The sequence below is a fragment of the Diplotaxodon limnothrissa genome, linkage group LG20, assembly GCF_057381915.1.
Source record: "Diplotaxodon limnothrissa isolate DT_005_m linkage group LG20, D_limnothrissa_male_GT1.1, whole genome shotgun sequence".
Classification (NCBI taxonomy): domain Eukaryota; kingdom Metazoa; phylum Chordata; class Actinopteri; order Cichliformes; family Cichlidae; genus Diplotaxodon; species Diplotaxodon limnothrissa.
This window is the reverse complement of record NC_140615.1, coordinates 20,170,959-20,197,512: the sequence shown is the minus strand read 5'-3', so window position 1 is coordinate 20,197,512 and position 26,554 is coordinate 20,170,959. Positions and strand designations below refer to the sequence as shown.

The 26,554-nt window shown below is 43.6% G+C and overlaps 1 protein-coding gene across 1 annotated transcript in view; it reads left to right on the top strand.

The window, feature by feature from the left end:
• Positions 1-26,554, top strand: part of LOC146610801 (voltage-gated potassium channel subunit beta-2-like) — a 235,400-nt gene that overhangs the window by 145,532 nt on the left and 63,314 nt on the right. Inside the window, exons 10-11 of the mRNA XM_085343878.1 lie at positions 5,315-5,400; positions 11,968-12,088. Of these exons, the coding sequence (XP_085200004.1) occupies positions 5,315-5,400; positions 11,968-12,088 (207 nt within the window). The remainder of the gene's footprint in view (positions 1-5,314; positions 5,401-11,967; positions 12,089-26,554) is intronic.

The following is a 26,554-nucleotide window of genomic DNA, read 5'->3' as shown; positions in this document are numbered from 1 at the left end:
CGCCGCGTTTCCTCTCTTCACAAACCCATACTTCAGGAAGTCAGGGTTGTACTTGGGAAAAAGTTTTGACTTTTGGGAGGGGAAGTTGTCCCTTTTATCTTCATTTTTGCATTTTAAGAACTCCATATATTTTTCTAACTGCAACCAGCAGGCAGAGTGTCTTCTTCTGTTTGCTTATTGAGTCCAGAGATCTTCTGCAAAGGAAACAAAACACCTTTTCCTGCACCTCCCTAACTTATCCTATTTGGGACTCTTTAATCAAAAGCATGATCCTAATTATGTTCTTAACTTATTGACTTGTATTTATATATATTCTTCAGCGTTACTCATCACTTTAAAACTCTTAAACGTCCGGTTGCTCGCTCTATTTTCCCTTATCTGATCATCACATCCTGTACACAAACTGTCGCTGCTGCAAGTTCCTCTATTCTAATCTAAAGTCACCTTTTTAACAAGAAAATCATTATAAACGCCTATTCTACTAAAAGATCCAAAAGAAAACAACCACTTTAATCAATTAAGTTTAAGCATATAAGCAATTACTCCTGCATGCATTTCATCATAGCTAAATGCTGCCTAGAAACCACTCCTGTGTATTAACACTAACTTCATTTTAAAACCTCACATTTCCTATGTTATAACCTGTTTTTGGTATAGCCTTTTTATTTCATTTTGCTCATTTTAATGTAACAATACCTTCTAATTCTAGTTTATCAGACGTAACCAAAATATATGCTTTCCTTCCTCTTTGGTCCGTCTTTAAGTTCAGCTAAATGAATTTGAGGCCTTTTGCCTGGAATCAATACTGTCATGTGTGTTTCTGGACTCTGTGTCTGTAAGCGTGTGCAATCCTTCAATAACTCATATCATCCTCACAGTAGATTGGCTAATCATAGCGCTAGCCAAAGGCTCGTGACCCTCAAGAGACGAATTGAGCCACAACTCCTTTAAAGGCACAAAATGCAATATGTATAAAAAATCATTTCTACTTATAAGCTCTCCCCTTTATCCTAAAAATAAATCTATGTAATATCTGTATGTAAGCCTACATTATAACCACTACTTCTAGAAATCAAAAAAGAAATCAAACCTGTTCTACTCCTACAACCCTCACTAATTTTCCCCAAAGCATATCTTTTTGTCAACGTGTCCCACAATTTCCCTTTAAGATTTGTATACAGCTTTAAAAACACTGGCATTGTATCTACTAAACAGGATTCAGTTCACTTTAATCCTTTAACCTTAACATAAAAATAACAGTTTCAGTTTTACCATATCCAAATGATCAAAAACCCCAAAAAGTCCTAAAATGATCCTAAATTATTAAACAATTAAATTATTAAATTCCCCCTTTATTTCGACACAAAACTAAAAATACTCAGTTTTCCCCACTCATGATTCAATCTATGTCATAAAAATAAACTTAAAACAGAAGAGTTTATCAGTCATGTGTTTCTTCAATTAATGGTAACATGAGTTACATCAAAAAACATTTCCCCTTTAGCATTTGGCATTCTCCCAACAATATACTATAATCCCATAATCTAACCCCAGTCAATAAAACAGAAATTTTCTCTGGTAAAAGCAAATTGTTTGTCCACATTTATTCATCCCCACCTTCATCCAGTCACACATTCACTCACATGCATTCACACCATATTTTTTGCTAATAGTGGAGCCTCCCGCGCAAGTGATCAGATTCTCCACCCTCAGCAAAATGAGCTCATTTATGTGTTCTATTTTCCATAGGAAAATATTTCTTATGCTTTTGGACTGGATTGACTCGCTACAATCCTTTTAGACAGGGACTTACGACCTCATCAGGTCCCCACAGGTAGCTTTCTCCTCAGCCAGTTGTAATCTGGAAAGCCCACCTTATATTTGCTCTTCCCGAGAATTTGTCAGCGCTGTTATTCACTGTTGCAGGCCTGCTTAGAACAAAAATGAGAAAAAGAGAGCTGATTATTAGCTCATGAAAACACAAACAAAATCACCTGACAGGTTTTCTCTAAGTGCACTGTTACAAAAATAATAGGCCCCTCTTAGACATGTCCATGTTTACTAAAACTCCCTCTATTAAAAACAAAAACAACAACAACCCGAACCTCACTGACAGAATCAACCCATCACCACAACAACCTCAAAAACCTTAAACACACAAGTATTGCCACCACATAATTTCACCTCCTCAATACACCGAAAGTCTTGTTAAAACCACACAATTTGCACACAACAATCACCCCCTTTATGCACTTTAGCATACTTAGATTCAACATAAGACATAACCCCCTTACGACAACATATAATCACTAAACTATAAATTTCCTATCCAAATCTGCACTCCTCTTCTGTCTGCTATGCTTCCTCTCCTGAAAGCCTCAGTCACACACACAGGAAACTCCTTCGTCACCACTCACTCCAGCTAATTTGCATACTGAGTCATATCTCAAGAAGTTGCCGTAACAAAAGAAACATATGTTTAAACATTACCAACTTATTAAATTATTTTATTTCTTTCTACAGTGATCACTAGTGTTGATCACTCAGTACCAGGGCACTCCTAAGTCACTTTTTTAAAACTACTTTAATCACTTTTTCTTTTTCCATAACTCACTCCCTTTGTCATATAGCTTCTTTGAGTTATTCCTCAACTTCAAACTCAAATGTATTTTATTAAACATTCACACCATTCTATCACTCATACAAATAGCAAGCTGTTCTTCATTGCGTATGTTTGTGTTCTCAGCCAGGTTTAATCAATGTCTATGCATTAATCTCCACGAGCTTGTCCTTGTAAGGTTAATGCATTTTCTGCTTGTGTATGTGAATTTGCATATGTTGCTTTTGCAGTGTTTCAGACTCCTGCACAATTCGCCGCTTAAGCAGTCAGTTTTCTTTCCCAAATTTGCTAACCCAAATTTTAAGTTCCCACCTTATTAACAGCATTCCTGGTCCTCAGACACAAGTTAGGGCCCACTTGTCAGGTTTATGGAGACATGGCGCTGTGAACAATTCAACCAGAAACTTGCCTTGACATATCCAGTCATGTTGACCTATAACTTTCTTCCGACCGCTGCACGTGGAAAATTGATCCAGGTCTGTTTCGCCCCTGAAGAAACACAACTAAGACATTTTCATTATTATCATGAGTACTTAAACTACCCGTTTCCCCCTCTCTGGTCAGAAATACCAACTTATGTTATGTGTATAAGTGTAAGCAGGTCTTCATTGCTTTTCCTATGTATGTTAATGTTCAGTGAGTGTAAGCTGCTTTCTTCATTGCCTCTGTATGTTATAATCAGGTTTAATTCATGCATCTTTTCACTGATTTCTTAATTCAAAACTATCTCACTTCTGATTCTTTCCAGAAATAATTTCACATGTAACACTTTGTGTATGTGTGTTTTCTATTCATTGATGTAATTGTCAGTTGTTTTCACTCTTTATTTTACCTTCTTTTTGTTTACCTCTTTAGTTTTCTGGTGGACATCTCTAAACACCATCATGAGTTCAGGCTTCAATTTCAGTCCAATTATACCCTGTGTTCTCACAGTCGAACTCGTCCGGCTTCACCTCTCACTGGTCCCCGTCCTCTTCTCTCAGTGTCCTTTTGTTGTCTTGAATTCTCCAGCAAACACAGTCCGTTTCCTCTCTGTTTCTCTTCAGTATTTTCCTTTTGGATTAAGTTCCAGCCTGGCAAAATATCACAGTCCACCGTGCATGTTTCATCACGCGGTTTCTTCTTCTCTGTTGATCCTTTCAGTCGTCGCTTTCAAGATTACTCCAAGCATGGCAAATCTGACAATCAATGTCCAGTGCTTTCCACAGCTCATTATCCCACTGTCCAACTGCCCAGCCTGTAATTTACAGTGCATGTTTCCATCTCGTGGTTCCTTCCATGCTGCTGGTCCCGTCAGTTTGGTTTCAGTGTTAACAGTTGCACTGTCTTTTGGCTGCTTGTAAATTCTTATCAAGTCCACGATGTTCTGTTGGTCTTCATCAGGAAATTAACTGTCCTTTGAGCTTCTTCTCAGGATGGTGATGGGAAGGTCAAGCTATAAAATTTTAAGCCAAAATCTGGCCTGTTTTCTCCCAATTATGCTACTCTACTGGTTTTGGTTTTGGAATGAAGACACAGTTCCAAAAGCAAATACACTTGGTCGATGCTGAGAGTGGTCCTGTTGCTGAGGTTGGTGTCATCCTGTAATCCTCCAACGCTTCTGTGACTGGGATGCAAGTGAAGAGAGATGTAACGTCGTATGAGACCATGGTTTCATCTGCCTCCATAATGACATCTCTCACCTTCTCAACAAAATCCAGGGTGTTCTGGATGTGGTGTTCAGAGCTGCCCACCAGCGGGTTGAGGATCGAAGCCAGAAACTTTTCATTTACGTGAAAAGGGAAAGACCATCTCTGAATCGAGGAGGGGGCCTAAGGGTACATCTTTCGCCATCTTACAATGCTGTGATTGCAGCCATTCCCCAACTCTCTGTGGATGGTATGGCCATTGATCAGTGGTCTTTGATCAGTGGGTTTTGGTCAGTGGTTGTTGATCAATGGTCATGAGAATTTTCATAATTATGATTAAGGAACTGATCTCCCAGTCCATTGTTCCTTCAGTGGCCTCGTTTCAGTCATTATGCAAATTTACTGTTTATAAGATTTGGGGAAACCTGCAGTCAGCTGAGACTGAAGAAGTCACTTGGATGAGTGACGAAACGTTTCTCCCACGAAACGCTACGTCCAGATGAACAGAATCAACTTTTGGAGATATTATTATTATTATTATTATTATTATTATTATTATTATCATCATCATTTCTGACTATGGATTGATTGTTCTTGTGATAGGATACAGCTTTGTGATTTTATTGAATGTTGCTTTATACCTTGGGGCATAGGTGGGTAGGAGAAATTTGAAAAATTGTTTTGCTCCACCTGGGTTTATCCAGTAGAATGATCTATTTTATACTTGGGCAGCTGTGGTTCCAGAGGTAGAGTGAATTGGATGGTTGTTGGCTCAGTACTCTACTTGTCTACATGTCAAAGTGTCCTTTCGCAAGATACTGAATCCTGAAAAATGCCTCCAGTATAATTTTCTATTTGATATGAATAAGTGCTGGATAAGTGAACAATCTAGCCTGGTATGTCAGTAGGTTGATGTAGCAGCTTACTAAATCCTAGGCCTTAATAAATATAGACAAGGACAAGCATAAATACTATTTCATCTTACCTGAGCTTTGTTGGCTCTGTTTTCTTCAAAAAGCAATCTTAAAGTTTGTTGTTGAAACTTTACATATTTTTGTTTTGGTAGAGACAGTAAGAGCAATGACCTATGTGATCAACCAAGGCATGTCCATGTACTGGGGTACATCACGATGGACCTCAATGGAGATCATGGTAAGTTTTAAACTTAGCTGTGAATCTATCCATAGTCTGAATTATGTGAATACTGTAGATTTATTGTTGTTTTCATGTGGCTAGTGTTGGTCTGAATTAGGACTAAATAGAACAAGTTCTTAGTGTTCATTTCATAAATACATGAAATAAATCATGAAATCAGTGCAGGTGGCAAAAGTATAGACACTGTTTACTGACATAGAACACCAGATACTTGTTAAAAATACTCAGGTAAAAGTAAAAGTACTTATTGAACCTATTGACTCAAATAAAAGTGAACGTACAGGCTCAGAAAAGCATTCAAAGAATGAAAGTAAAAAGCAGGACCTGTATTAATATAATGAAATAAATTAGTGCATGGTGATACAAAAACTGCTTTTGACCTCCAAACCTAAGTAGAGCTCTGAGGTTTATTGGTCTACCCTCTACATTGGTGGGGAGGAGGTAGAAAGGGTAGAAAGCTTTAAGTTCCTCAGAGTCCACATCTCGGCTGACCTTACCTGGTCCACAAACATTTCCACCAGGTAGGGAAAGCACAACAAAGGCTGTTACCCCAGAGACTGCTAGTAAACTTCTACCCCTCCACCATCGAGAGCCTGACTTACTGCTGCACTCTCTGGTTGAACTGCTGCACGGCGGAGGCACAAGAGGAAACTGCAGCGGGTGGTGAGGGCAGCAGGGCGGGCAACTCACTAAACCCCCCTCAAAGACATTTATACTGGCAGACTTCAACAAAAAGCCAGCATCATCATCAAGGACCCCTCGCACCCTGGACACTCACTTTTCCCCCCCTTCCCTCTGGTAAACGCTACAGGTCCATCAAGACGAAGACAAACAGACTTAATAGAAGTTTTTACCCACAAGCTTTCAAACATGCCCTACCTCAACCCTGATTGGAGGATAACTGCACTGCCAACACCCATGGACCCTATTTATAAACTGTATTTCTATGTATACTTTAAGGAGGTAGGAATGTTGGTTGCATTAAACTGTATTTATTATAACACTATTTAATATAGTTGCAACAATGTGCAATATCAACCCCCCCCCCCACACACACACACACACACACACTCAATATGCAATATCACTGATTTGTGTGTATATATATGCAAGCGTGTATGTGGAAATATAAAGTACGCATGTATATATGTATGTATATATTTATATATGTATGTATGCATGGATGTATCTGTATATATACAGGTGTATGTATAACTTGTACATATCTTTCTTGTGTAAATGTAAATTTGTTTGTGTTATTGTGTAAATACTTATGCTATTGTGTACTTAACACACACACACAGATGCCAAACTGCTTTCCATTGTTTTTGTAACAATGACAATCAAGAGCTATTCTATTCTATTCCGAACGCGCGGCAGTGATGGCGACAGAGCACGTCCGGAGGCCGGCCACACGGAAGGCAGATGTGGCGACAGAGCACGTCCGGAGGCCGGCCACACGGAAGGCTCCTTCAGGGGGCCGGCCTCGATGGCGATCACGTCCAGCTAGAGGCCAGGAAAGCGGCCGGTGAAGGCGAGGTGGTACAGGCCGAGCTGGATCAGACGGTGGTGTAGCAACCGTAGCGGCCCCTGGGACCCTCCAGCTGAGACAGACTGCTGAACGGGCCCCTGGACCCTCCAGCAAAGACAGACACAGGACCAGCAGGCACAGAGACCTCTAGCGAGGACGGATGAGAACTAGCAGGCGCAGAGACCCCTATCAAAGACCGATCAGAACCAGCAGGTGCGGGGACCTCTGGCTGACACAAAGGTAACTTGAGCTGCGCAGGGGCCTGGCTCAGCCCAGGCAGCGCTGACATGGTGCAGTTCTTAGGGGACTGCTTAACCTCCAGGAGGCCAGAATCAGCTGGGGACTGAGACCTAGCCTCTGGGGAGACCCTGGAGTGAATAACTGCACCTAAAGCAGCTAAGTTACGAGAAACACCCTGGTTGGGAATGAGATTATCTCCCTGAATAGAGATGATGGATTGTTAAGTGGCTGACAGAACCAAAGACTGAGCTACAGGTAGCGGGGACACTGGAGACTGAGCTACAGGTAGTGGGGACACTGGAGACTGAGCTACAGGTAGTGGGACACTGGAGACTGAGATAGTGGCAGCTGGGCAGGTGACTCGGGCAATGCTGACTTTTTAGTCTCTAGGGGTCCACAGGCAACTGAGGGAGGAAACTCAGCCTCTGGGGAGGCCCTGGAGAACATTTCAATTACTGCAACATTACCACTTAATGTCTTTGAATGAGTGTCAGTAGTCCAAGAAATGAAACATTCGGGTGCACACTGAACAGTCTCTTGAGGTGGCAGCTTGGAAAACAAAACAGTCTTAGTATCATCAGAGCTGGGGTTAATTGTCTCTGGGTTGAAAGCCACAGCTTTAGCACACTCTGGGATAGCTGATACGGGGTTAACAGACTCAGAGAGAGTTAATCCAGGCTCAGAAGAAGCAGAAGAAACACAGCCCTTTGTTTTCTCAGAAGTCTTAAAAATACCAACCTGGGAGAGGTCACATACTATGAAGGTAGATAAGCTACGCATATTAGCTCTCATCAACACACCCCGAACAACCCCAGAAGAAAAAGTCCCAAAGGTCAAACCAGTAATATTGTCCTCTTTAATCACCACAGTCAGCCGCTCTGATATCCCGAGGTCCGACTGTGGTCAGGGGCGTTGACGGCGTAAGCACCGTTTCCCTTTCAAAGGCTGGGCCGATGGGCCGGGCAGCGAAGCATTAGTTGCTGGGTGGGTGGTAGCAGCCGGGGGTGAAGGTGAAGCTTGATCAGAAGAAATTCGGTGCGAGCAGGTGAAGTGAGCCAGGGGAGACCAGAAACCAATCGCTGTAGCCGGTTAGCCACAGCTTAGCGAAATTCTTTCCCCTCATGCTCCAATAACAAATTAATTAATTTGTCCACAGAGCTAAACACCATATAACGCAGACAAACCAGCAACTAACAGAGGCAGACACAAGGCTTAAATACACAGAAGGATACCAAGGGAATGAAACATAGAAGGAGGGCACAGTTGGGAGTAATTAGACATGACGGGACAGGGGAAACAAAAACTAAACACACTAACATCAGCCACGGACCTTCAAAGTAAAACAGGAACTCACACATGCAAAGACACAGACTTAGAAACACTGACTTTACACAGAGGAATACACATGCAGAAATGACTAAACACTAAACTGAAGAAGAACAGAACCAAAAACCAAAGAGCAAGAAAACCAGAACCAAAATACATCACAATAATAGAAAGCACAAAACGCTGGGTCAACAGACCCAGGATCATGATTATTCTGTTCTATTCTGTTCTATTCTATTCTATTCTTTGTGAATTTACACAGCTGAATTCAGCAAGATGTAAGCAGATGTTTCGTATCTATTTTCATTCTTTACACTGACAGTATAGTGTTAACACTATCTTTATACCGGACAGTATACAATTGGTATAAAGGTGGAATTCAGTCTAATCTAAGCATCATCAGTTATAATTCAAAGTATTAATTCATCTCTGTGTGGCTGGGTGTGGTTTGTGGCTCAGCTGCAGAGGATGGATGGAACAGTGGGTTCTGGGTGTGTTGGAAGGCTAACTCACACACTTGATATCGATCATACAATCATGTCCCCCCCTTTTGAGGATGTTGCTGGGACCGGAGAGGAGATCTGTGCATGGTGTGAACCCAGATGAGGACATCTGGAAAGCTTTTGCAGGGAATGCAAATAAAACAAACTGTGTGGGTCCCAACCCAAGCCGCCAGTAATATGGACCTGTGACAGATCCAGCCAGCTGAGGTCCTGGCCCATATGGTGGGTGAGCTGGCGGCCATGCAACAGGAGCAGGCAGTGGTGTTTTACCGCCAGTTGTAACAGTGGCAGGATCAGTCTGAACCCTGGATAAAGGTGTTAGAGAGTCTGATTGCTTGGGCTGGTTCCCTGCTGACACTGCCACCAGGAGGTCTTTCAGGTCATGGCAGAGCCATGCCATTGGAGGAGGAGTGGGCACTGAGGTTGCTCCCACTGAGGTCCAACGAAGCCCAGGCAGCGCCTCTCAGCTTGCCCTTGCCCTAGGTCTCACGGCAAAAGATTATCATTAGCGTTTCCGGGAGGGCTGGATGGAGCCAGAGGACTGGCTTTTCACCTGGCATAGGCAAACAACCGGCAGCAGTCGCAATTGGCCACGAACCTCCTTCGCTCTGCCGTTGCTCCACAGGTCCCAGGTAGTGGGACTGGTGTTCTGTGTCGCTGGCCCTCCAACACCTTCCCTCTTAATGATACACTGTATGTCTCTCTAAGGTGCTGAGGGGGTATACACCAGGCTATGGTGGATGCAGATCCTGGTCCAGCAAACCCTTGTTTGGCCCAGGGCATTGTTGGAAGAAAAATTAAGTTGTGCATGGGGATGTACACATATATCCCATAGTTCTGCTGCAAATAAAATACAAGGGCAAAATGCATAGTGTAAAGGCTATAGTTAGTACATGCCTGACTAACTATAACTATATGTTATATCTGGGGACAGTTTCGCCTAGGTTTAATAATTGCATGTTTACGACCTTTAGCAGCATGTAGTGTGTGCGCTGCACTGACTGTTGAGGTGACTTTGGAACTTTATTTTTTACAATAATTATAGATGTTTTAAGGCTGTAAAACCCCTCACTACACACTTTATACACTTTTCTCAGACAGGCATCAATAGTGAGGAACCACTGTAAGCTAAATTCGAATTTGAATTGCTCAGATTGAATCTCAATTGCTCAACTCAAATAAAATTGAAAAAATAAAATTGAACTCCATCCATCCATCCATTCGCTTCCGCTTATCCTTTTCAGGGTCGCGGGGGGCGCTGGAGCCTATCCCAGCTGTCATAGGGCGAAAGGCGGGGTACACCCTGGACAGGTCGCCAGTCTGTCGCAGGGCTAACACACAGGGACAGACAACCATTCACACTCACATTCACTCGCACATTCACACCTAGTGACAATTTGGATTAATCAATTAACCTATCCCCACAAGCTGCATGTCTTTGGACGGTGGGAGGAAGCCGGAGTACCCGGAGAGAACCCACGCAAACACGGGGAGAACATGCAAACTCCACACAGAAAGACCCCGGCCTGATGGTGTAATTGAACTCAGGACCTTCTTGCTGTGCGGCAACAGTGCTAACCACCGTGCCACCGTGCTGCCTTATAATATATAAAATTGAACTCAAATTCTAAAATTGAATTTGAATTAGCCTAATTTGAAATCCAATGTACTGGTTTGAAAATGATTGTCACTAAATGAAGAAATTTATTTAAAATTGTATTCCAGTACATTCCGGTACATGTATTCCGTTACTCCCCAACACTGCATGCATCTATAGTAACATTAAATGACCAGTGGGTTGCACAGTATGGAGTGACACAGCAGTATCCAGTGTAGTGGTTTATGTGCAAACATACCATTAACACTGACACAAATACAAGAAAACAGCCTTTGAGTAGCTGTCCACTATAGTGACTACTATGCATGAAAGGGTTAAAACACTCAAACTTCAATGAAAGAGGTGATCAACACTTTTATATGCTCAAGTGCATAGTGTGGAGGACCTCATAAGGCCTTAGGGCAATCAGATGTAAAATACAACATTTATGTGTGTTTTAAATTGTAAGTCCATCACATTTGACTCCTTCTGGGGGGTGGGGGGGCCCTTGGACCTTGGGCCTCTGGGCCTGGGGCTCGGTCCACTTTGGCATGGCTAGCTGCTGGCAGAGCCCACAGGCATGTCACTGCAGCTCCCTGTGGCTTCTGCATGGTGACTGCTGGCTGACCCCACACCTAAGGCTCCTTTCAGCTCTTTCCCTGAGGGTGGCACCGTTGCCCTTCTGATGGTCCTTCTTGGGCTTTTATGCTCTGGGAACCTCTGGATGTCTGGGCCTGGATCTCCTCCATGCCTGTTTCATGCGCCGGGGACATGGCTATGGCTTCCCACAGCAGATCATTACATGGAGAAACCTTTTGAATACAAGTGTTCACACAGGTGTCCTGTGGTCCTCACAGACACAAACTATATCTTCCTTGGCTGCTACCTCAAAGCACATTGTGTGCTTGTGTGGTCTTGCATGCTGCACAATACATTCAATATTTAGTATTTACTGTTGCTTACAATTATCTACGTACTTGCAATGTTGTTGTGTTTATTGTATTGCTCTTTTTTTGCTTTTTTTTTCTCTTTTTTCGTTTTTGCTTTTCTCTCAACAGGTGATCAGGGGATTTTTACCTTTTTTTTTTTTAAATGTTTTCTCTCACTGTCTCTTTCTTTCTTTCTTTCTTTCTTTCTTTCTTTCTTTCTTTCTTTCTTGTCCCCCAGTCATATGTGTCCCATCTGCAAAAATTTAAAAATTAATTAATTAATTAATTTAAAAAATCGAGAAACAAGGTTGTGCCTACATTACATGCTTCCACTTAAATGGATTGGATTACTCAGTACTTACTGAAACAGGGTCAGTTTCTTGGTGAAAATCATGGACCAATAAAAATGTTTGGTGCTTTTTCCTCTATTATTTGTAGGAGGCATACTCCGTGGCACGACAGTTCAACATGATCCCTCCAATTTGTGAACAGGCAGAGTACCACATGTTCCAAAGAGAAAAGGTTGAAGTGCACCTTCCTGAACTCTCCCACAAGATAGGTAAGCAAGCCACCACTGATGTGTACAGCATCATGTCCCGAAAATTATGACTGTTCATTCTTAACTCTAGAACACTTAATGGAGTTTGTAATCCTATCAATATTACTTGCACATGGAGAAAAATTACCTGACCTTGGTGTTCTAAATTTAATTAGTATGTTAATGCATTTTCTAAGATATTCAATCAGCAACGCTAATATCTGATCCTTGTTTATCCAAATGTTCTCTATTACATCAAAACTATCTCCACTTGTGTTGAGCACGTGTGGAGGAATGTACCTATGTGAAGTGTCGGGAAGGTTACTTTTAAAATATATTCTATTACAGATTACAGAATACATGCCTCTAAATGTATTGTGTAGTGTATTCCGTAACTTTACTCAATGAGAATAATGTATTCTGAATACTTTGGATTACTTAATATATTATCAAGCTTTTTACAACTACATGGATCTACTATTGCTATGTGATTTATTACTATTACTGAGGGTTACTCACCATACCAATACCAACTAGATCTTTAAATCTTAATATCAAATGAGTAACAGTAGGGTGGACATTAGGTAAGGCTGCGATTTTTTGCAGTGATCTTGTATAGAAAATTATTCAGCACATACACTCAACAAAAATATAAACGCAACACCTTTGTTACTGCTCCCATTCCCCATGGGATGGACGTAGAGACCTAAAATTCATTCCAGATACACAATATAACCATCCCTCCCAAACAGTGGTCACAAATCAGTCCAAATGTGTGGTAGTGGGCACATCTGCTATATTGAGATAATCCATCCCACCTCACAGGTGTGCCACATCAGGATGCTGATCTGACATCATGAGTAGTGCACAGGTGTACCTCAGACTGCCCACAACAAAAGGCCACCCTGGAATGTGCAGTTTTTTGTGCTATTGGGGGTCTGGGGACCCAGAACCGGTCAGTATCTGGTGTGACCACCATTTGCCTCATGCAGTGCAACACATCGTCGCATGGAGTCTATCAGATTGTCAATTGTAGCCTGTGGAATGTTGGTCCACTCCACTTCAATGGCTGTGCGAGGTTGTTGGATATTCGTGGGAACTGGTACACGCTGTCGTATACGCCGGTCAAGCACATCCCGAACATGCTCAATGAGTGACATGTCCGGTGAGTATGCTGGCCATGCAAGAACTGGGACATTCTCAGCTGCCATCTGCCCTGAACAATGTGAACCATGATTCATCCGTGAAGCGCACACCTCTCCAACGTGCCAGACGCTATCGAATGTGAGCATTTGCCCACACAAGTCTGTTACGGCGACGAGCTGGAGTCAGGTCAAGACCCCGATGAGGACGATGGGCATGCAGTTGAGCGTCCCTGAGACGGTTTCTGACAGTTTGTGCAGAAATTGTTTGGTTGTGCAAACCAATTGTTCCAGCAGCTGTCTGGGTGGCTGGTCTCAGACGATCTTGGAGGTGAACCTGCTGGATGTGGAGGTCCTGGGCTGGTGTGGTTACACGAGGTCTGCGGTTGTGAGGCCGGTTGGATGTGCTGCCATATTCTCTGAAACGCCTGTGGAGACGGCTTATGGTTGAGAAATGAACATTCAATGCACGGGCGACAGATCTGGTTGACATTCCTGCTGTCAGCATGCCAATTGCATGCTCCCTCATTGCTTGTGGCATCTGTGGCATTTTGCTGTGAGACAAAACTGCACATTCCAGGGTGGCCTTTTGTTGTGGGCAGTCTGAGGTACACCTGTGCACTACTCATGATGTCAGATCAGCATCCTGATGTGGCACATCTGTGAGGTGGGATGGATTATCTCAATATAGCAGATGTGCCCACTACCACACATTTGGACTGATTTGTGACCACTGTTTGGGAGGGATGGTTATATTGTGTATCTGGAATGAATTTTAGGTCTCTACGTCCATCCCATGGGGAATGGGAGCAGTAACAAAGGTGTTGCGTTTATATTTTTGTTGAGTGTATATAAAACAGGTCTGTTGCTCCGAACCGTAGTAAAGGGACCTCTGGCTAATATGTTTGATTCCGTGTCGACCTTGTAGCCGAAAGATTACAAAAGCTCATTACAAAACAAAGACAGCTTCTTCGTTAGCACTTGTCTGGGACAACTTTGCTAGCGAGAGACAGAGAGAGGCATTGAAAGGTTGCTTATTGTTTCGGAGGAAAACACGAACACAGTGTACAGTCAAGTCTTTTTGGCTGCAGTGGTTGTTATTATATTTACATGCTTCCATCTCCCGTCTCTGCTCAGTGATAACTCGTACTTTTCAACTCTCCTATTTTTGCACATAACGGGTATAGGGCAATGCTTGGAACACTCTGCTCATATCACTTTCATATTAAATAACTTTTTGAATAATAATTTTAAACAATATTTCTTCATGTGGGCCACAAGTAGGGGTGACATGGACCGCGAAATTGACACACAGGCATTAGAGCCTCTTAATGCGTGTTTTGTTTGGGATTCCACCAGTGTGGAATTACCAAAAACAGAGAGAGCAAAGCCTAACATATGAAACAGGAAAAGACCGCCATGTAATCCATTTATTTCAACAAAGTTGATAGGTTTGTAGCTTGAACCTATTCGCTGGAACGTTGAGGACAATATAATTACACAGCAAAGCAAGACACGAGTAGGCAAAGTTCTTCATGTTACTCATGCATGAGGGAGACCACTCCTTTTATTGTGGTTACATGAATATGCATAGGGTCATTAACATATGACGTCTACATACACACAAAGAGTACTTTGCCTGTATGTGTGTGTGTGTGTGTGTGTGTGTGGTGAGGTCAAGATGTGACCCTGTGAAGAGTCTAGCGGGTCCATCTGAACAAAAGGCTCTTATACTTAAACAGATATACGTGTGTTTGCTAAACCATATATCAGAAAGAGAAGATACGACCTCTCCTAGGAGGTGTGTGATCTATGCCAGAACACTCTAGAGAGGAGTGAACGCACTCCCCTCTTCATGCTACACAGAGTTGTTACAGACCTCCTAGGATGAGACATTCTTTCAATCTACAAATGATTATACACCTCTAAGCATATATGGTTAAATATTTCTAAGCATAAATGACAATCAACAAGACAAAACCTAACATTCCCCCCTTTTTGACCTTTATGCTTGAAAAGCTCCCAGTTATGATCACCTCATGTCTGACAGTGTCAATGCAAACATTTTTATATTCAGCATATGTCAAATCACCCTAAATTACCGAAAAAGTACACAGTTTAATAAATGTATTAGCAGTTATCCCATTCCTCATTGATCTCATCCAATGGCAAACTACATCCTACGAGCAAACAAAGAAATTGTTAATTTAATAGTTAAAATAAAAAAGTAACATTTTCAAAAACATCTCAGCTTGGTGGTGCTTCCTCCGGGTGTGCAAATCACATGTCTCTCTGCAGAGTGGTTTGAGTTCTGCAGGGCGTCATGAATGTCTCTTCCAGTTGTTTCCATCAGTGTCCATAGGACCAGAGTCCAAATCTATGTAGAATAGACATTCAAACATACCAGTTGGTTTTGTTGTTTGTCAACATGGGTCTCAGCTATTTCCAATGCTGCAGACCTCATAGGAAACTGCTGTTATCACCACCATAGCTTCTGGTTCCTGTGCTTTTCACAGAATCATGATGTCATCCTTAGACTCCCTCTGCGTCGTCGATGGAGCTTGGCACGCTCCCCTCATCCCTCGAGTTTTCATGTCCCAACGCTGCTGAAGATTTAAGGCAGAGCACGTCGTACACCTTAATTGTCTTCCTCAGCGTCAATATTGAATCTTTCATTTTATTTAAATCTTGCTGTGGGAAGTCTCCTCTTGATCTCCTGGAAGCTCAGTAGCACAGCTCTCTGTGTGATGTCTGCTGTGCTGAAGATGATCTCTGATCCTCCTGAAGTCTCCCTCCTGGCCTCAGCTCCCATCTTGTGGACGATCCTCTCAGGCACTCCTTCTCGTCACGCATAGTCCTGATTTTGGGCCTGCTGGACCTGTCTCAAAACACTCAGCTTCTCTGCCTTCCTCCTGGTTCAGCTGATTCAGCCGTCACGCCTCGCACTTGGTTGCCCTAGAGTTGATCAGAGGCTGGAGGTTGAAGTGCGAGCTTACCCTACAGGGGCTCAATCAGCACTCCCCCCTCACCACTGAAACAACCAAGTGTGAGATTTCTCTATTGTGCTGTCTTGAGGGTGCTGGGGTTTCCTGGGACCTCGACCTCTTTGCAATGGCTCTGATAAATCCAGGAGGGTCTCTCCGCTATTTTACAGGCAGTTGAAATGGTCAGAAGCACTTGAATTGGCCTCTGGAACTCCCCCTTGGTACAGCCCTCATTCCAACGCAGTTTCATGGTCCTTGCTGTGGCTCCAAGGTCTGATTTCATGATGGGCCCCAACCAGCTTGACCTTTGACCTCAGCCACTGCCTGGGCTGTCAGCTATGCGCTTCTCACTGGGCCTCTGAAGATTTCTCAGGAGATTACTGCTGCACCTGTATTTCCTTGCTAGGAAGACAAACTATTTGGAGAGCATGTCAACAATCATCAAACCACATTCTTTAGTTCAGTGAACTTCACTTATAGGCCATCAAAGCCTCATCTGAACATGGATGCACCACTTGCATAGGTTTAATACCCGTAAATAAACGGCTAATCACACAAATCACTGCAACAATAATAAAAAACATTGTTTAATGTTAATTCTGGACCCCACCTCTTGATTCATGGACACTCCCACGAGTCAACTCATCAAACCTGGATCCCTATCTTAAAGAAAAAAGGTTAGCTAGATCATATCCCAGGCAACATCAGGGCATCTCCTCCCCAGGAGCAGCACCACCCTGGACCTATAATCCTGCAATGAAAATCTTAGTGTGTTTTGCATATTAAGTCTGCTTAACACCTGGCTCTCCCAGGAGCCTGCATACACACCATCATGGCCTGGAAAGCAAGATTTGGAAGTAAAATCAAACTTCACACTTATAAAAAATTGTATCATAAGAACAATAAGCATTCAGCACGGGCAAGACAAGTGTCATGTGCAGGTTTTCTCAAATCATTAAATCACTATTATTACCATAATTCGCCTCAAACATGGATCATCCCATGTGCTCAGTTAACATTAATGTAATCAGTGACTTCTCTTAAGCAAAGTCACTCAACTCAACAATCACTATGAGCTCAATAGCCCATCTTCAACTATACCATAAACACTGCATCCCTTATTCGGTTTTCTCATGTCACTTGTCCACTTCAGCTGAATCCTCCACATGCACTTTTAGAAAAACAAACATTAGCAACACACATGGATTATCCTGGTGGGCAGGCGTCGGCCATCCACATTCCAGAGGTGCCATAAAAACACCATAAAGTTAGCCATCCCTAGCCGTGGAAAGAATGTCATTCACATATAAACCCAGAAATCCTGTAGTAGGAAAAACATCAACTAATCCTCTTATAAATCACATGATCAAACACATGATTAACCATCTGCTGTAAAAAGAAATGTAAATGTTAGCGCTGCGCAGGTGTATACACTTTCTCACAGTAATCTCTGTGAGCAACACAAGGTAGTGAATGACACACACACATAGTAAATTCACAGACAGAGAAAATGGCATTTAAAAGGTTAAATCGTCATGCAACCTCGAATGTTGCTGTCATCTTTCTGCTCCTGTAACAAAAAACACATAAATTCATCCACCCTTTTGTCCTGTCTAGGTGGAGGTTAACCTTGAGTCGTGGTCAAGTCCTGTCAGCTTTTACCAGTCAGTCAGTTTGTTTTTTATTTCCATTCATTCATTCATTCTTTCTTTGCTGATAGTGGAGCTTGTCGTCGCATTTAGTTTCCACTTCCAGCAAAATGACGTCATTTCAAAAGAAAAAGAAGAACTTTTAGATCGGATTACATCGCTGAATCCTTTTTGGACAGGAACTTGTCCCAATAAGTGGCTTTCTCCAGAGCCCATTTTAATGTGGAAAAACCCACCCGCAACGTCCCTCTTGACAGGTCATAAAGCACTTTCAATTCCCGACGTGCAGATCTTCTTAAAGAAAAGAAATAGACAAACAAAATCAGTGCCTGTTCAAAAATGAAAAATGAAAAATAACAGAGATTATCAAACCAAACTTTCAGTGCACTGTGAAAGTATCAAAATAAAAAGGCCTTGTTAAGTCATGACACAAACTCCTCATCAACTTCACAACAGGAGAAGAATCATCAGCTAAATTCACTCCAAACCAACCATCAGCTGCACAACACACAACATAACCCTAATGTCATATTAGCTATGAGTTTAATCACCAGGTATGTGCTCTTCACTCATTTAGGCCACAGATCTATTCACTTTTCCTTTTCCCTTCATCATAAAACATGTGACATGGTGTCATGCACTTCACAAAAAAAAAGTTTGTTCTGACGTATTCAGAGTTGTGTATCTAAATACAGGATTCACTCGCACATCAAAACAGGAAACTCAGTGTTTTAGAGTCTCCACTCAACACACAACAAACTCCAACACATCCCATTCACTCGTGCTAGAATTCAGTCACCTTTCATTAATCTAAAACCGATCAACTAATTTGCATATCAGCTATTAACCCACTAAGTTGACAGGACAACAGAAATGCATGTTCAAAATAGTATCACAAAAGACAATTTCCCTCATACAGTAAATTACTTGTGCTGCATCAATCAAGCAGGAAGCTTCTCCCAATTTACTATATTAACAACTAAATTTATTGTCAGATCACTGGTTGCTCAAACCAGAATCTTTTTTCCCACAAGTTTAAATTGTTGTCCTGCAACCTAGAGAGTCAATTTTTTGCATTGGATAAATTCAGTATTTAATAACAAGTGTCTGCTAAATTGACACTATTTTAACACTGATGAAAGATAACAAGCTAATTTTCATTGCATGTGTGTTTGTGTTATTAGGCAGGTCTAATGCATGTCTGTGGAGCTGCATCTCCAGCAGGGCATGTTCTTAAAGCTGCCTTTCCTACACATTTCTCTACTATTATTTGATCATTTCTTAACTAATGTGCTATGAGTCCACTGGTTTTTGCATCACACGAGGTGACTTGGACAAGATGATAAACAGACTCACACGCTTAAGATGTTGTCTAATCTTCATGAGTTATTTTGTGTTTGGAATTGTTAGTAGGGTTAATGCATGTTCTGCTTGTTTGTGTGATTTTGTATGTTTCTATTTTCGCAGTGTTTCAGACTCCTTCACAATTTTCCAACTTAACCAGTCAGTTTTGTTTTTCCCAGGTTTGCTAACCCAAATTTTGATTTCCCACATTTAATAACAAAATTTGTGTTCTCACCACTCTCACTCTATTGTCCTCTCCCACTTCAATAGTCCAATAGCCGGCAGTTCTCCTTCAGCTTTGTCCTGTGTTCCACTGTCTCTTCTTGCCATTTTACTCCACAGGTGGCAAATGTCAAACTCCAACTGTTCAGTTCTCCTCAAACGTTTTCTTCACATGCACAGTGAAGTTTCAGCTTGTTGTAAACACAGTGCCATTCATCCGATCAGTCAGGATGATGGGTTTGCTCTTCTTCTCTGATGCTGTTTGTCCACATTGCTGCTGCTTTGCTGGGACTCTGCTCAGGACTTGCTGCTGTCTCTTTATCATGTTATTGCTTTGGAGCTGCATTCCTTGTCTTCAGGGAGGAGTGAGAGCTTGCTTGCTTGTGAGGTTGAGAGACACATGGCGCTGTAAATAAGTCAGCCAGAAACTTGGCCTGCATGTTTCCAATGATGTTAAACTATAACTTTCTTCCGACTGCTGCATGTGGAAAATTGATTCAGGTCTGCTTTTCACCTGAAAGTGACAAACTAAGACATTTTTATTATTATCATCACTGCTTAATCAACACACATCTCTCTCTCTCTCTGTGTGTGTGTTTTTGTGAACAATCCTTTCTTAAAAGCAGAAAATGAAATTGTAGTTGTTTTTTAGCTGATCAACACAAAACCTTCTCCCTATGATTATTTTTCATCTACAATATAAATTCTTTCTCTTTTTCACTCTCTTTTTTTTCTTTACTATAGCTGGTGACCTGCAGAATCACCGCTCTTCACAATCAGAGGCAATTACTTTTACACAGCGCACAGAAACACTGTGATGTCAGACACATTCACACTCACTTTTTCATCTGCATAAATAAATCACATGGCTGATGATACCATGGTGATCCATAAATATGATCACCAGTTTATTTAATCATTTTTAACCCAACAAAACAAATAAACAAAAACATGATGCTGATGCTACACACACACGAGTCAAGGTGCAGGAAAACTGCTCACGGAAACGCTGCACACTCCAGTTATCACAGTTATCAGAGCTCTGTTTCCCTCTCTTTGAGTAGTTCTCAGACAGCTCTTGATCTGATAATGTGTAGCTTGCTCATCAGCTCAGAAGAAAAAAACCGCAATGCAACATCACACAGTAGTTGCATGCTCTGCCCACAGTGGCAAAGTCTTACACTTTCATATTCAATACAGCTTCTCCATCATGTACTTTTAGATGTTTCATACAGGGTTCAGCATATTAGTTGTTTTCACAGGTGTGCTCTATATCTCAACAATGGCTCATAATAAGACAACAGTCTTTCACACAGGTCAAGTGCCTCTATGCACTTCATTAGTTTAAATATTTGCCTATATCACTTCACCTCATATGTCATTGTACTGAATTTGAGCAACCACAAGCTTAATGTAGATTACTTTTAACAACTATCCACCTCAATTAAATCTATGGTCTGGCACACAGGCTGTTGTCGATCAGGGCAAGCTAAAGAATAAACATTTTGTGTCAGCAAGGGGGTGGGGGAAAGCCATTCACCACAGCACATCTCAAGTGCTGCTGATGTGGCAGGCCTTCTCCACACGCTCTCCAAGGCTGGTGTGTTTTCTGAAAACTTCTAACATTTGAATCTCTTCCATTTATAAGCCTGCGATTAACCGCACGGCTCAGGTCCACGTGAAACCCGCGTGAACGCGCTCGCGTGAACCCGCGCAGCTGTTGAGCCGCCGCTCTCTCACATTTTTATTTAAATACTTTGTGCTGCCAGGAGCAAAGTCCTGCACAAACGTCTGTCTCCCTCCGACTCACCCTTGGTTGCTTAGAAACCCATGATAACAACAACAGTCGGTGTCACAGACCACGTGTTCTGCTCCGCACACACTCACACAACAACAACAACAACAACGATGACAACAACGACAACAACACAAAATAGGCCTATTGTCCAGCACATTCTGGACCCCGCGGAACTTCTCAACTCCCCACAAAGCGGCGGAGAACCACCTCTCACTCCACAAAGCAGCGAGGAACCTCTCGCTCCACAAAGTAGCGAGGAACCTCTCAACGCCCCCCAAAGTGGCGGAGAACTCACCTCTCGCTGCACAAAGTAGCGAGGAACCTCTCAACGCCTCACACAGTGGCGGAGAACTCACCTCTCGCTGCACAAAGTAGCGAGGAACCTCTCAACGCCTCACACAGTGGCGGAGAACTCACCTCTCGCTGCACAAAGTAGCGAGGAACTCACTTATTGCTCCACAAAGTAGCGAACTTCTCAACGCCTCACACAGTGGCGGAGACTGCACAACCACACGGTTATAGAGTTGGGCTCTTCAAACTTACTTGGTGTTGCTTAGCGTGTAATATCAGCCTCGGATCCCGCCGATCGTCATTCATCGAGGAGAAAAGACAGACAGTTAATCCACAGGAACTTCCTGGCTGACGTCAGTCTTTCAGCGTGTCCCTCCTCCCCTCGGTGAATGCCGATTCCAGGGCTCCAGCTCTCGAAGGACCAATTAATGATAGGTTTGTAGCTTGAACCTATTCGCTGGAACGTTGAGGACAATATAATTACACAGCAAAGCAAGACACGAGTAGGCAAAGTTCTTCATGTTACTCATGCATGAGGGAGACCTGCCTGGAGCCAAGTGTCGTTCCACCACTTGACCTCCGTCAGACTCTCAGCCAGGTCCCCCATAGCACTCCTTTTATTGTGGTTACATGAATATGCATAGGGTCATTAACATATGACGTCTACATACACACAAAGAGTACTTTGCCTGTGTGTGTGTGTGTGTGTGTGTGTGTGTGTGTGGTGAGGTCAAGATGTGACCCTGTGAAGAGTCTAGCGGGTCCATCTGAACAAAAGGCTCTTATACTTAAACAGATATACGTGTGTTTGCTAAACCATATATCAGAAAGAGAAGATACGATCTCTCCTAGGAGGTGTGTGATCTATGCCAGAACACTCTAGAGAGGAGTGAACGCACTCCCCTCTTCATGCTACACAGAGTTGTTACAGACCTCCTAGGATGAGACATTCTTTCAATCTACAAATGATTATACACCTCTAAGCATATATGGTTAAATATTTCTAAGCATAAATGACAATCAACAATACAAAACCTAACAAAGTAACTGTAGAGGCTAAGCCTACGCTTGAAGCCACTGAGGTGGTCGCTAACAGGGGTGACGCGATGTCATTGGTATGCATGAATTAAGTAAACAGTCCAATAAATCCAGCAGTATGTATCTTGTCCTTTTTGGTCTTTATTCCGTATCAACTTAACATAACAGCGCAACGGTCACAAACTGTTTGCCTTCTTACAATTAATGACACTCCTTTTTTTTTTTTTTTTTTTTTGCCTGTCCCGTTTGGCTCTTTTGCCATCAGAATTGTTGTCTAAAGGCAAAGAAAGATGCCCAACGGATTTACTTTACCAAATTGACCATCCCAGCCTTGCCATAATGGTCCATTTGATTCACCTTTTATTGTTTATTTTATTTTCACTTGCTGAATACGGGACAGACTTGACTGGGGGAAAGAAGGGGAGAAAGAAAGAGGGAAAGAGAAACAGCTGAGAAGAGGGACGGGGGAGAAGGGCAAAAAACAAAAACCAACAGAATGGGCAGGGGAAAAAACGAAACAGAAAATGCATATGTCGATCACCTGGATCACCTGTTGAAAAAGAAAAAAGAAAACAAGCAGAAGAGAACAAGAGTAATAGAATAAACAACATCACAATGATATATGGGAATATGACAGTAAATACTAAATATTAAACATTATTGTGCAGCACATAAGATCAACAGAACACAGTGTGCTTTGAGGTAGAAGCCAAAAAGGGTGTAGTTTGTGGGTGCGATCACCCGTGTGTACACCTGTGAGCATGGACGCGCTTGTTTTTTTAAAAGGCTCCTTCATGTAATGATCTGCTAGAGGGTGTGGGGGGGCCACAGCCCCGTCCTCAAGGGCATGAAGCAGGTATGGAGGAGATCAAAACTCCAGACATCCAGAGGCCCCCAGAACACAAGAGACCAAGGTAGACTAACAGAGGGGCAGCCGCGCCACTGTCCCAGAAAGAGCTGAGGAGAGTCCCAGATGAGGGCTCACTCAGCAGCCGCGGAGCAGAAGCCAAGGGGAGTTGCAGTGACGCGCCCGTGAGCTCTGCCGGCAGCCAGCTGTGCCTGAGTGACCGAGCCCCAGGCCGAGAGGCTGGGGCCACCCCACCTCCGAAGTGGCCCGAGCGAGCCCCAGGCTCCAGGCCCCGATAAGCGGCTGCCAAGGAGTGAGCCGGTGTGTACCTGGACGCCCATCCCCAGACACAAAGAACCACCAACGCACCGATGTCTGACGGAGTCCGCCACTGGCAGGGGAAGTGGTGGTGGGGGGAGATAGGCCTCCAAACCTTGGCGGGCCTGAGATGTCCCCAGAGAGGTGGCGTCTGATACCCAATCTGACATATACAGGGAGTGCAGAATTATTAGGCAAGTTGTATTTTTGAGGAATAATTTTATTATTGAACAACAACCATGTTCTCAGTGAACCCAAAAAGCTCATTAATATCAAAGCTGAATGTTTTTGGAAGTAGTTTTTAGTTTGTTTTTAGTGTTAGCTATTTTAAGGGGATATCTGTGTGTGCAGGTGACTATTACTGTGCATAATTATTAGGCAACTTAACAAAAATATACCCATTTGAATTATTTATTTTTTACCAGTGAAACCAATATAACATCTCCACATTCACAAATATACATTTCTGACATTCAAAAACAAAACAAAAACAAATCAGCGACCAATATAGCCACCTTTCTTTGCAAGGACACTCAAAAGCCTGCCATCCATGGATTCTGTCAGTGCTTTGATCTGTTCACCATCAACATTGCGTGCAGCAGCAACCACAGCCTCCCAGACACTGTTCAGAGAGGTGTACTGTTTTCCCTCCTTGTAAATCTCACATTTGATGATGGACCACAGGTTCTCAATGGGGTTCATATCAGGTGAACAAGGTGGCCATGTCATTAGTTTTTCTTCTTTCTTGCCAGGCACGCTGTGGAGTACTTGGACGCGAGTGATGGAGCATTGTCCTGCATGAAAATCATGTTTTTCTTGAAGGATGCAGACTTCTTCCTGTACCACTGCTTGAAGAAGGTGTCTTCCAGAAACTGGCAGTAGGACTGGGAGTTGAGCTTGACTCCATCCTCAACCCGAAAAGGCCCCACAAGCTCATCTTTGATGATACCAGCCCAAACCAGTACTCCACCTCCACCTTGCTGGCGTCTGAGTCGGACTGGAGCTCTCTGCCCTTTACCAATCCAGCCACAGGCCCATCCATCTGGCCCATCAAGACTCACTCTCATTTCATCAGTCCATAAAACCTTAGAAAAATCAGTCTTGAGATATTTCTTGGCTCAGTCTTGACGTTTCAGCTTGTGTGTCTTGTTCAGTGGTGGTCTGCTGCATCCCTCTGCAAGATATCTCACTATTTTTGACTTTTCTGAGCCTGTCAAGTCCTTCTTTTGAGCCGCAGAGAATGGGGGTGAGAGAAGACTTCAAACATCCCTCCACCCGCTCATTGTAGTGTTGATGCATGTGTGTTCTAAGGTGCATTTAAAACCCAGGAGGGCATGGAGCTACCTGCCAGAGAGCAGCAGGTATGCGCATAGTCCCTCCTGCTAGCCCTCAATGTCTACGTGTATTTAAAATTGAGAGATGGGCAACGATGCCAGGGGTGAGGTGTACACCCTGATGGTAATTTGGATTCCGTGTATCGTGCCCACCCCCAAGATCCTATATGTATGTGTAATGAGAGTGTGAGTAATGTGAATGTCTAAGTTATGGGATAAAATTGAGGCAGAGGCAGCCAGAAGGGGACAGAGGGGGGAGTAGCCTCCTCTGCACCCTGGTGACATACCCCTACTCCAAGGCCCTGCATGTGTGGGTGGTTGTGGTGGAGCGGGAAGAGGGAGGCAGCTGGAGATGGGGAGGGAAGGAAGGGAGGGGCAAGTGACCCCTCCCTGGGGCCAGCTCCCCCGCTGACCCCAGTAGGCACCCCCACACTCCGCGACCCGCCAGGGAAAGGGGGCCCAGGCCAATCCAGACCGGGGCCCAGTGCAGCAGCGCCTCCCGGCCCCACAGAGCCCGGGACAGTCCACCCAACCCCACCACAGAGAAAACTGCACCCACCCCACCATCCACTCATCTTCCAGACTACATAAGACAATAGACACCCAGGCTGAGATCTTCCTCCACCTCTCCTGTATCTCCCCCTCCTGCAGAGAGAGTTCCTGAAGAGAGGAAAGCTCCTGCATGATGTGACAATCTCCCCCACCAGTTGAAGAGCCCCCCAGGTGGCTCGACGCACCGGCGGCACCCTGCGCCAGGGCTGGGCCCCCATGCACCCACCCGCCCACAACCCCGGCAACACACCAACCAGGACCCAAGCCCCCGAGGCCTGGCCAGGGCCCCAGCCCAGAGACGGAGCACCCCCAGAACCTCACGCCCATCCCGGACCCACCCAGGGGCAGCCAGGCTACCAGGTCAGTAACCCACGTCCGTCAGCACAGACCCTCCCCTAGCCCCGCTGCACGCAGCCACGGGGAAACAGTCACCTGAGAGCCAACAGAGCCCCTAACCGGACATGACCGCTACCCCGGGTTTAGCCCCCCAAGGAAGATGCCTCCGGGGAACCCCCTGACCCCCTAATCCTGTCCCTACCCCCACACCAATCACAACAGTGAAGGCGGGACCAAACTATGACCCCCCACCCCCAGTAGGTGATGAAACTGATCAAAGGAGCCCAGAGCAATTGATCTGATGTGGTGGCAGAGGCTGTATCAAGACTAATGTAATCTAATAGATAATTTCTATATTGGTTAGAATTAAGATTATTTTTATTTTTCCAGTTCATGAGGACTGTTTTCCTGGCTATGCATAGGGCAGTGAAAACCATATGGGCTATATTCTTTTCTGAAGTGACATTATCTAACTTGCCCAACAAACACACTAAGGGGGAAGTTGGAATGTTACATTTCAGACACTTTGATAAGTCTTCACATATCTCGCGCCAAAACTTCTGAAATAGTGGACAGAACCAAAGAGCGTGGATATAATTGTCCGGTGAATTGGTTTGGCAGTCTGAGCAGTT